At 49.9% G+C, this 12,304-nt stretch overlaps 1 protein-coding gene across 1 annotated transcript; it reads left to right on the top strand.

The window, feature by feature from the left end:
- The first annotated feature begins 318 nt into the window (after positions 1–318).
- On the top strand, positions 319–11,844 carry MIA (MIA SH3 domain containing). The gene is made up of 5 exons (XM_055104017.3): positions 319–6,275; positions 9,888–10,020; positions 10,103–10,236; positions 11,323–11,433; positions 11,751–11,844. The coding sequence occupies exons 2-5, from the start codon at positions 9,894–9,896 to the stop codon at positions 11,772–11,774; spliced, it is 396 nt and encodes a 131-aa protein (XP_054959992.1). The 5' UTR covers positions 319–6,275; positions 9,888–9,893; the 3' UTR covers positions 11,775–11,844.
- Positions 11,845–12,304: the final 460 nt, after the last annotated feature.

Consider the following 12,304-nt stretch of genomic DNA (forward strand, 5'->3'; position numbering starts at 1 on the left):
ATGGAAAGTCAGGGCTGCCACGTACAGTTAGGCAGGATGGGTACTGCACAGGAATGGCACCTTTTAAGGGCACACCATTCACTTTGTAGGCTTACATGTTTATGCCACCACTTTTCTAACAGATGACAAGAGTGTTGAGGAAGAGGTGTTTCTTCACCTTTTTTTACTCTTCACAAAAGTGCAGCCTGTTGTAGCAATGGCCCCAGAGAAACCACAGTAGGTAGTTCAAACAGAAAGGAATTTAATACAGGAAACTTGGTGCTGCTGAAATCATGGGGAGTGTGGGTGGTAGGAGTGGCGGTCTGGGTTTGAGACTCTTGAGTTCGAGTTTGCAGCCCCTGAATGAGCTCCTAGCTAGAGTTCAGCGGGATGCCACTCTGGCTTCCGGCAGTGCCTGGACTCATTTGGTCACTCCTGGGAAGCTACTGACTTGATGCTGGTATGAGGGGTGTGGCCACCTCACACACAGGTGATCTACTTTCCTGGCCAGTGGCCAGCCAGGAGCTTCAGGCAGGTGCCTGACCCCAATTCCCCTGCAGTGTCTAGCTGCAGGGAAGTCTAGGATATGTGACTTCTGGCTGTACAGCCACAAACGCAGCTGCAGCTCTGGATTAGAAAGGGAGATTGGGCAGGGTGGCTCACACCTATAATCCCAGCACCTTGGGAGGCCGAGGTGGGCAGATCACGAGGTCAGGAATTCCAAACCAGCCTGACCAACATGGTGAAACCCCGTCTCTATTAAAAATACAAAAAAAATTAGCCGGGCATGGGGGTGCGTGCCTGTAATCCCAACTACTCAGGAGGCTGAGACAGGAGAATTGCTTGATCCCAGGACGGGGAGGCTGCAGTGAGCCAAGATTGAGCCACTCCACTCCAGCCTGGGCCACAGAGCGAGACTCAAAAAAAAAAAAAGGTTGAGTCAGGCGTGGTGTCTCACACCTGTAATCCCAGCACTTTCGGAGGCCGAGGCGGGCGCATCACCAGCGGCCAGGAGTTCAAGACAAGCCTGGCCAACATGGAGAAACCCCATCTCTACTAAAAATACAAAATTAGCCAGGCGTGGTGGTGTGCTCCTGTAATCTCAGCTACTTAGGAGGCTGAGGCAGAAGAATCATTTGAACCCAGGAGGCGGAGGTTGCAGTGAGTCAAGATCGTGCCATTGCACTCCAGCCTGGGTGACAGTGAGACTCCGTCTCAAAGAAAAAAGGAAGGGAGATTGGTTGGGGGGACCATCCTTAGGAGTTTGTCACATCCCTGTCCTGGGGAATTTTAAATTGACCAAAAATAATATGCACATGGCCCGGTGCTGTGACTCACACTTATAATCCTAGCACTTTGGGAGGCCGAGGTGGACAGGTTGTCTCAGCTCAGGTTCAAGACCAGCCTGGGCAACATGGTGAAACCCCATCTCTATTAAAAATACAATGAATTGGCCAGGTGTGGTGGTTCATTCCTGTAATCCCAGCACTTTGGGAGGCCGAGGTGGGTGGCTCACCTGAGGTCGGGAGTTTAAGACCAGCCTGGCCAACATGGTGAAACCCCGTTTCTACAAAAATACAAAAATCAACCAGGCACGGGTGGCGGGTGCCAATCCCAGCTACTCGTGAGGCTGAGGAGGGAGAATCGCTTGAACCCGGGAGGTGGAGATTGCAGTGAGCCAAGATCACGCCATTGCACCCTGGCCTGGGCAACAGCAAGAATCTGTCTCAAAAAAAAAAAAATTAGCTGGGCATGGTGGTACACACTTGTCCCAGCTACTTGGGAGGCTGAGGCATAAGAATTGCTTGAACTTGGGAGGCAGAGGTTGCAGTGAGCCGAGATTGCACCACTGCACTCCAGCCTGGATGACAAAAAGAGTGAGACTCCATTTCAAAAAAAAAAAAAAGTGTGTGTGTGTGTATACATATATATATATATATATGCGCATGCGCATATTACTTAAGACCCTTTCTCACACCAGGTACATGGAAAAAGGCAACCTTTTGGCAAAAAGTAGATCTACCACTAAATACAGTAGGCCAGGTGCGGTGGCTCACGCCTGTAATCCCACCACTCTGGGAGCCAAGGTGGGCAGATGACGAGGTCAGGAGATCGAGACCATCCTGGCCAACATGGTGAAACCCTGTCTCTACTAAAAATACAAAAATTAGTTGGGTGTGGAGGCGCGTGCCTGTAACCCCAGCTACTTGGGAGGCTGAGGCACAAGAATCGCTTGAACATGGGAGGCGGAGGTTGCAGTGAGCCGAGACTGCACCACTGCAATCAATCAGCCTGGTGACAGCGAGACTCTGTCTCAAAATAAATACATACATACATGAATACAGTAAAACATACTAAATTTTTCCTTGTTTTTTGAGATGGAGTCTTGCTCTGTTGCCCAGGCTGGAGTGCAGTGGCATGATCTGAACTCACTGCAACCTCCGCCTCCCAGGTTCACGCGATTCTCCTGCCTCAGCCTCCTGAGTAGCTGGGACTCCAGGCACCCGTCACCATGCCTGGCTAATTTTTTTTTTTTTTTTTTTTTGAGGCGGGGTTTTGCTCGTCACCCAGGCTGGAGTGTAGTGGCGCGATTTCTGCTCACTGCAATCTCTGCGTCCCGATTCTCCTGCCTCAGCCTCCTGAGTAGCTGGGATTACAAGTGCATGCCACCACACCTGGCTAATTTTTGTATTTTTAGTAGAGACAGGGTTTCACCATATTGGCCAAGCTGGTCTCGAACTCCTGACCTGATGATCTGCCTGCCTTGGCCTCCAAAAGTGCTCGGATTACGGGTGTGAGCCACCGCGCCCGGGCTTTTTTTTTTTCTTTTTTGAGACAGAGCCTCACTCTGTCACCCAGGCTGGAGTGCAATGGCGTGATCTTGGCTCACTGCAACCTCTGCCTCCTGGGTTCAAGCAATTCTCCTGCCTCAGCCTCCTGAGTAGCTGGGACTACAGGCACCCGCCACCATGCCCGGTTAATTTTTGCATTTTTATTAGAGACGGGGTTTCACCAAGTTGACCAGGCTGGTCTCAAACTCCTGACCTCAAATGATTCACCCACCTCGGCCTCCCAAAGTGCTGGGATTACAGGCGTGAGCCACTGTGCCTGGCTAAACATACTAAATTCTTATTTTCCTGCCAAGGCTCTAAGCCCAATCCTGCTCATGCCCTGCTCTCCCTGTTCACGAGGAATGTCAGTATTAGAAGCAGTGAAGATACAGGGCACCCCATGCAGACCTCCTCCACTTGTGATGGGAAAGATGGGAACGAGAGGAATTGCCCTCTGCAGTAAATGACGTTTATTGCTGACAGGCAAGGGGAAACATCTCGCCCACCATACTGGCAACCACAGGCCTACTGGCTATTAAGTATGTGGGTTCCGTGGTCAGCTGGTCCTGGTTTCTGCTTTCTGGGGACTTCCTAGCTGTTAGCCCATGGGCAGTTGATGTCCCCAGTCTGAGTTTTGTTTACTTCCTGTGTAAAGAGTAGTCCCTCTATATTAATACCATGATGATGTTTGTACTCATTACCCATCCCCCAGCACACACTCTCTGCCTTTCAGTCACTTAGCAAGCACTCAATAAGTTCAGCAAATATTTGCTGGGTACCTATTGTGTGCTGCATACTTTTGCAGGGATAAGGTATGCAGTGATTAATAAAATAGACAATTTCCAGTATTGTGTTGTGATGAAAACAAAACTGATGTGGTGGGGCCAGCATACTGAGAGGCTGAGGTGGGAGGGTCGCTTGAGGCAAGGAGACCAACCTGGGCAACAAAGTGAGACCTCATCTCTACAAAAAAAAAAAAAAAAATTAAAAATTAGCCATGAGTGGTGGCATGCTAGTTGGGAGCCTGACCCAGGGGGTTCACTGGAGCCCAGTTCAAGGCTGCAGGGAGCTATGATGGTGCCACTGCACTCCAGCCTGGGTGACAGAGTGAGACCCCATCTCCAAACAAAAAACAACCTAGGCTGGGCCGGGCACAGGGGCTCACACCTGTAATCCCAGCGCTTTGGGAAGCTGAGGTGGGTGGAACACTTCAGATCAAGAGTACGAGACCATCCTGGCCAACATGCTGAAACACTCTCTCTACTAAAAATACAACAACAGCCGGGCGCAGTGGCTCATGCCTGTAATCCCAGCACTTTGGGAAGCCGAGGTGGGCGGATCACGAGGTCAGGAGATCGAGACCATCCTGACTAACCCGGTGAAACCCCGTCTCTACTAAAAATACAAAAAAATTAGCCGGGTGTGGTGGCGGGCGCCTGTAGCCCCAGCTACTTGGGAGGCTGAGGCAGGAGAATGGCGTGAGCCATTCGGGAGGTGGAGCTGGCTGTGAGCCGAGATCGTGCCACTGCACTCCAAAATCCAGCCTGGGCGACAGAGCAAGACTCTGTATCAAAAAAACAAACAAACAAAACAAAACAACAACAACAAAATTAGTTAGACGTGGTGGTGCGTGCTTGTAATCCTAGCTACTTGGGAGGCTGAGGCAGGAGAATCACTTGAACCTGGAGGTGGAGGTTGCAGTGAGATGGAGGTGCAGTGGCACTGCACACTCCAGCCTGGGTGACAGAGCAAGACTCCAAAAAAAAAAAAAAAATCCTGATGTGAAGCGGGTGATGGGGTTGGGAACAGTAATGAGTGGTCCAGAAAACCCTTCTGAGAAGGTGCATTTGAGCTGAGCTCATGGTGCTTGGTGTTGGGTTTGTAGACATGGCACAGACCTAGTCTTCATCCCTGACAAACTCTTCCCTGGCCCCAAGCCTGTGTGTGTCCATCCTCTTCTAAAAAAAGCTTGGACTTGCCAGTCTAGAGGTGAGGGTCCCGGGGAGCAACGTGGACCCTCTGGAGAAGGACGCTTAGCCTGTGGATCTCTGAAGCACACTTTGGAGGTGAGAGATGAAAAAAAAGAGTCCGGGCACGGTGGCTCACCTCTGTAATCCCAGCATTTTGGGAGGCTGAGGTGGGCAGATCACTTGAGGTCAGGAGATCGACACCAGCGTGGTGAATATGGTGAAACCCGTCGCTACTAAATATACAAAAATTAGCCAGGCATGGTGGCACGTGCCTGTAGTCTCAGCTACCTGGAGTCTGAAGCAGAATTGCTTGAACCCGGGAGGCGGAGGTTGCAGTAAGCCGAGATCACGCCACTGCACTCCAGCCTGGGTGACAGAGTGAGATTCTGTCTCGAAATTTTAGAAAATTAAAAAAAAAATGCTTCTCAGTGGCCCTGCTCCTGTGGCTACAATATGGAGGGAGAGTACAAACGGTGGGTACAAAGACTGGCCTCTGTCTTGCTGTTGGGAAATCCAGCTGCCACGTTGTGAGCTTGTGTCTGGAATTGGTTCCTTCTGGTGGGTTCTTGGCCTCGCTGACTTCAAGAATGAAGCCATGCACCCTCGCAGTGAGTGTCACAGTTCTTAAAGATGGTGTGCCTGGAGTTTGTTCTTTCAGATGTTCAGATGTATCTGGAGTTTCTTCCTTCTGGTGGGTTTGTAGTCTATGCTGAGTTCAGGAGTGAAGCCGCAGACCTTCGCGGTGAGTGTTACAGCTCATAAAGGTAATGTGGACCTATAGAATGTGCAACAGCAAAATTTATTGCAAAGAGCAAAAGAACAAGGCTTCCACGGCATGGAAGGCGCCCTGAGCCAGTAGCAGCTGCTGGCTAGGGTGGCCTGCTTTTATTTCCTTATTTGGTCCCACCCACATCCTGCTGATTGATCCGTTTTACAGATAGCTGATTGGTCCATTTTACAGAGTGCTGATTGGTCCGTTTTTACAGAGAGCTGATTGGTGCGTTTACAAATCTTTACCTAGACACAGAGTGCTGATTGGTGTGCTTACAATCCTTTAGCTAGACACAGAGCGCTGATTGGTGCATTTACAATCCTTTAGCTAGACAGAAAAGTTCTCCAAGTCCCCTACCTGATTAGCTAGACACAGAGCACTGATTGGTGTGTTTACAAACCTTTAGCTAGACACAGAGTGCTGATTGGTGCATTTACAATCCTTTAGGTAGACAGAAAAGTTCTCCAAGTCCTCACTGGCCCAGAGGCCCAGCCCTCTTCACCTCTCAAGCTGTCTGTAGAGGTCCACGTGTCAAGAAAACTGAGGACAGAGGCCCTCAGTCCAGTTCCCACAAGCAACTGCATCTCCCCAACAGCTGCCTGAATGAGTTTGGAAGCAGTCCTCCCACCATTCAGCCTTCAGATGAAACTGCACCCCTGGCTGACAGGCTGATTGCAGCCTTATAGCAGACCTTGAGCCTGAGACATTTGACCCACAGAAAAGGTGATAATTTTGGTCTTTTTTTTTCTAAACAGGTTCTTGCTCTAGAGTGCAGTGGCACGATCATGGCTTACTGCGGCCTCTACATCCTGGGTTCAAGTGGTCCTCCCACCTCAACCTCCTGAGTGGCTGGGACTACAGATTTGTACCACCATGCACAGCTAGTTTTTCTCTTTTTTTCTTCTTTTTGTAGGTACAAGGGTCTCCCTGTGTTACTTAGGCTGGTCTCAAATTCTTAGGCTCTAGCAATCCTCCTGTCTCAGCCTCCCAAAGTGTTGGGATTACAGGCATGAGCCACCGCACTGGGGCAATGTTGGTCTTAGGCTAATTATGCAGCAGGAGATACATGCACTGTGCTTTGGGAATTGAAGTCACTTCTATTTCTTTGTGGCTTCATCAGTAATATGGGGCAGGGGGCACGGTTCCCACAGCTGATTCTTGAGTGTTCTTTCTGAGTATCCTTAATACTTCACACACTATCATATATCTGAACTTTGTTCATTGATTATCTCCCCTTTAATTTTCATTCCTTGATGAATCTCCAGGGTCTGGATCAAGGCCTAGGATATTTTATGTACTCATGAAATCTTCAATGAATGAAGAAATGATTTTTTTTTTTTTGAGACAGAGTCTCACTCTGTCACCCAGGCTGGAGTGCAGTGGCATGATCTTGGCTCATTGCAACCTCCACCTCCCAGGTTCAAGCAATTCTCCTGCCTCAGCCTCCTGAGTAGCTGGGACTACAGGCATGCGCCACATACCTGGCTCATTTTTGTATTTTTCAGTAGTGACAGGGTTTCACCATATTGGCCAGGCTGGTCTTGAACTCCTGACCTCAGGTGATCCACCCACCTCAGCCTCCCAAAGTGCTGGGATTACAGGTGTGAGCCACTGCATCCGGCGGATTTTTTTTTTTTTTTTTTTGAGACACGGTCTCACTCTCTCGTTCAGGCTGGAGTGCAGTGGCGTGATCTTGGCTCACTGCAGCCTCCACCTCCCAGTTTCAAGCGATTCTGGTTCGGCCTCCCAAGTAGCTGGGACTATAGGTGTGTGCCACCATGCCTGTCTAATTTTTGTATTTTCACCATGTTGGCCAGGCTGGTCTCAAAACTCCTGACCTCAAGTGAGCCGCCTGCCTCAGCCTCCCAAAGTGCTGGGATTACAAGAGTGAGCCACCATGTCTGGCCTGAATGAAGAAATAATTTTTTAAAGAGTGTTTTAAAGTGGGGCCGGGTGCGGTGGCTCACACCTGTAATCCCCACACTTTTGGAGGCCAAGGCGGGTGGGTCACTTGAGGTCAGGAGTTTGACACCAGCCTGACCAACATGGTGAAACCCCATCTCTACTAAAAATACAAAATTAGCTGGGCATGGTGGCGCATGCCTGTAATCCCAGCTACTCGGGAGGCTGAGGCAGGAGAATCACTTGAACCCGGGAGGGGGAGGTCACAGTGAGCTAAGATCGTGCCATTGCACTCCAGCCTGGGTGACAAGAGCGAAACAATGTCTCAAAAAAAAAAAAAAAAAAGAAAAAGAAATTGCATTTCAAAGCCAGGTGCAGTGGCTCACACTTATAGTCACAGCTACTTAGGAGGCTGCGGTGGGAGAATAGCTTGAGCCCAGTCGTTCAAGGCTGAGTGAGCTGTGATTGTGGCACTGCACTCTAGTCTGGGTGACAGATTGAGACCCTGTCTGTAAAAAAAAAAAAATCTTTCAGGCCAGGCGCGGTGACTCACTCCTGTAATCCCAGCACTTTGGAACGCCGAGGCGGGTGGATCACCTGAGGTGGGGAGTTCGAGACCAGCCTGGCCAACATGGACAAACCCTGTCTCTACTAAAAATACAAAAATAGCCGGGCATGGTGGCGCATGCCTGTAATCCCAGCTACTCGGGAGGCTGAGGCAGGAGAATTGCTTGAACCCGGAAGGTGGAGGTTGCAGTGAGCCGAGATTGTACCACTGCAATATGAGACTCCATCTCAAAGAAAAAAAAGAAAAAAAAAAAAGATAGCATAGCAATGGCTGTGGGCCTGGATATAAGTCTTAGCCTCTCCACTTCTCCACTTCCTGGCTCTGTAAGCCTTAGACAAGTTCCTTAACTCCACACTTCCATTTCCATGTAACAAGGGGTTATAGGCCAGGCATTGGTGGCTCATGCCTGTAATCCCAGTGCTTTGGGAGGCCAAGGCGGGAGGATCACTTGGGGACATGAGTTCAAGACCAGCCCAGGCAGCACAGTAAGACATTGGCTCTAGAAAAATAAAAATAAAAGAAATCATCCAAGAATGGTGACTTGCCTACTATTCTACTCGAGAGGCTGAGAGGGGAGGATTTCTTGAGCCCAGGAGTTTGAGGATGCAGTGAGCTATAATCACATCACTGTACTTCAGCCTGAGCAACAGCAAGATCCTGTCTCAAAAAATTAAATTAGGCTGGGCTTGGTGGCTCATGCCTGTAATCCCAGCACTTTGGAAGGCCATGGTGGGCAGATTGCTTGAGCCCAGGAGTTTGAGATGAGGCTGGGCAACATGACGAAACCCCGGCTCTACCAAAAAATACAAAAAATTAACTGGGCATAATGGTACATGTCTGTGGTCCCAGCTACTCGGTAGGCTGAGGTGGGAGGAATGCTTGAGCCCAGGAAATAGGGGCTACAGTGAACCAGGATCATGCCACTGTACTCCAACCTGGGCAACAGAGCAAGACTCTACCTCAAAATAATTATTTAAAAAAATGGATTAATTGGGCATAGGTGGCTTGTGCCTGTAGTCCCAGTTACTCAGGAGACTGAGGTGGGAGGATTGCCTGAGTCTAGGAGGTTGAGGCTGCAGTGAGCCGGGGTGGCACCATTGCACTCCACCTGGGTAACAGGGTGAGACCCTGTCTCAAAAAAGAAAAAAAAGGGAGGGGTTGTAATCACTCCTCCTGACATGATACAGAGTATCCATTTGAGTTCATAACATAAATATGTACTTGGTGAATGCTCTATAACTATTGGCTTTTTTATTGTCCCCATTTTACATATAAGGAAGCTGAGGCTTTGTGAGGAGAAATAGCTTAGCCCAGGTCATCCAGTGGGAAGCGTCTGGTGCAGAGGAATAGTGATCATGGTGGGACTTTGCCTAGCCTAAGGTTCAGCATACAATATTCAGTCAGTACTCAAGGGCTGGGCTGTTTCTGGTAATCAAAGGGCTGCCTTGTTCTCCTGCCCCACAGCACAGGAAATTCCAAGGTGGTTTTCTTTACAGGCTCCTCCGCTTCTGTGGCCAGAGGGAACAGCGGAGGAGCCCAGGTACCTAAGCCAACTCAAGAGAAGATGGAATTGAATATTTCAACCACCTTATCTAGGCCTCTGTGATTGTTGAGGAGGGGGCTGTCACTGGGAAAGTTGTGAGCTGCTTTGGACCTTATCTGGGAATTTCCTTGGGCTTACAGCCTTTACCCTATCCTTGAAATGGTTCTGGTTGTATAGCAACTTCTAGGTGGTGTGGGCGAAGTTTGGGACTGGTTTAGGGCGGGGACAAGACCAAGAACACAAGTTTCCTTGTACTACGGGAGAGAGGGAGGGGAGGAAATTGGAGACCCCAGCACCCCCTTGCTCACTCTCTTGCTCACAGTCCACGATGGCCCGGTCCCTGGTGTGCCTTGGTGTCATCATCTTGCTGTCTGCCTTCTCCGGACCTGGTGTCAGGGGTGGCCCTATGCCCAAGCTGGCTGACCGGAAGCTGTGTGCGGACCAGGAGTGCAGCCGTAAGAATGGGGAGGGGAGAATTGGGGGCTTGGGCGTTAGCCTGTGTGGAGGGTGCTGCATTCCCTTCTATTCCTTCCCTAGACCCTATCTCCATGGCTGTGGCCCTTCAGGACTACATGGCCCCCGACTGCCGATTCCTGACCATTCACCGGGGCCAAGTGGTGTATGTCTTCTCCAAGCTGAAGGGCCGTGGGCGGCTTTTCTGGGGAGGCAGCGTGAGTCTTGGGAGAGTGAAAGAGGGAAGGGTACAGAGCTGGGGTAGACTCATTATCCCCATGAAGGGAAGATTTGAGGGGGGTGAACTGAAATAGACATTGTGGGGGGATATTGTTACTTACTTTATTTTATTTGCTTATTATTTTTTAATTTTTCCGAGACAGAGTCTTGCTCTATCACCCAGGCTGGAGTGCAATGGCACGATCTCGGCTCACTGTAACCTCCACCTCTTGGGTTTAAGCGATTCTCCTGCCTCAGCCTCCCAAGTACCTGGGATTACAGGCATGCACCACCACACCTGGCTAATTTTTGTATTTTTAGTAGAGACAGGGTTTTACCATATTGGCCAGGCTGGTCTTGAACTCCTGACCTCATGATCTGCCCGCCTTGGCCTCCCGGAGTGCTGGGATTACAGGTGTGAGCCACTGCCCCCCAGCCTATTTTCACTTTATTTACCAATTTTAGGGCACCTGATATGGTCCCACGTTCTGTTCTAGACACCAAGATACAACAACAAACGATCCTTTTTATTCTAATGGAGGGAAATGAACAAAAAGCAAGGCATAAAAAATAGCAGCAGCTGGGCACAGTAGCTCACACCTGTAATCCCAAGTAAGGCCAAGTTGGGAGGATAGCTTGAGCCCAGGAGTTCGAGACCAGCCTGGGCAACATAGCAAGACCCCCATCTCTATAAAAAAAAAATTTAAAATTAACTGGGCATCATGGCCTGTGTCTGTGGTCCCGGCTACTCGGGAGGCTGAGGTGGGAGGATTGCTTGATCCCAGAAGTTGAGGCTGCAGTGAGCCGTGATCATGCTACTGCACCCCAACCTGGGCGACACAGTGAGACCCTGTTTCCAAAATAATAATAATAATAAAAGCAAATATGCGCTGCTGTGAGAATTAACAGAGACTTACTTGGGTGTTCAGAAAGGGCCTCTGAACAGGTGGCATTTAAGCTGAGATTCATATGACAAGGATGGAGCCAGTTATGTGGAGATCAGGGAGAAGGGAGAATGCAAAGGCCTTCAGCAGGCACAAGCTTGCCATCTTCCCAGACCCTAGCTTTTAACTCCTCTTCCCCAGGTTCAGGGAGATTACTATGGAGATCTGGCTGCTCGCCTGGGCTATTTCCCCAGTAGCATTGTCCGAGAGGACCAGACCCTGAAACCTGGCAAAGTCGATGTGAAGACAGACGTGAGTGTCATGGGGGCTGGCAAGAAATGTGGGGGGAGGACCCTTAGGTTGTGGGGATGGGCAAAAATGCTCCCACACTTGGCTCCCTGGCAGCCTAGGTATGTGCGCTGGGAGAAATTCTTTCCCTGCCTCAATTTTCTCACCAGTAAAATGGGTCCAGTTGGGAGGTGCAAAGATTAGAGGGCTCTAGGCTAATTTGCATAGCACTTGTGTGGCCAGACCTGGGCCCTGCAGCTGCAGCCTTTGCTAAAACCACTAGATCCTTTGTGGTGTGACCGCTGGTTTTCTTTCCACTGTTTCCCCTTTCTCTTTTTCAGAAATGGGATTTCTACTGCCAGTGAGCTCAGCCTACCGCTGGCCCTGCCGTTTCCCCTCCTTGGCTTTATGCAAATACAATCAGCCCAGTGCAAACGGCTCGTCTCTGTGGTCTTTGGGGTGGGGTAGGGTAGGGTGGGGACTGTACAAATGGAATGTTTCTCTAGGTTGCTGAATCTAACCAATTAACCCGCTGCCTGTGGTAACGTCAGTGGTTGCTAGGCAGAGTTTCACTGATGAAAGCCCTGTGCAGTAGGAGCGCTCCTAAGCTTAGGTTTCGGACACAAGCAAAGGAAAACCTAAGCAGCCCAACTAGGGGATTGTAGTGTCCTCTCTAGACCAGTGGGAGGGAGCCAATCGGACTACGCGGAGGATATAAATCGCACAGCAAAGGTTTTCTTGGAAGATTATCTGGAAAGGGAGGTGGGAAGTAACGTGCGCCTATCTGCCCAGTTTTCCTCCTTTTCGCCTTTGAGAACAGTAATCGCTCCCGCCAGCTCAAGATCAGCTCCTCTTCCAGCCTCTTTCTGTCAATCCTGCCCGTGCCCCCTTCTTT

This window comes from Pan paniscus, chromosome 20 (assembly GCF_029289425.2).
Source record: "Pan paniscus chromosome 20, NHGRI_mPanPan1-v2.0_pri, whole genome shotgun sequence".
In the NCBI taxonomy this organism is placed as follows: Eukaryota; Metazoa; Chordata; class Mammalia; order Primates; family Hominidae; genus Pan; species Pan paniscus.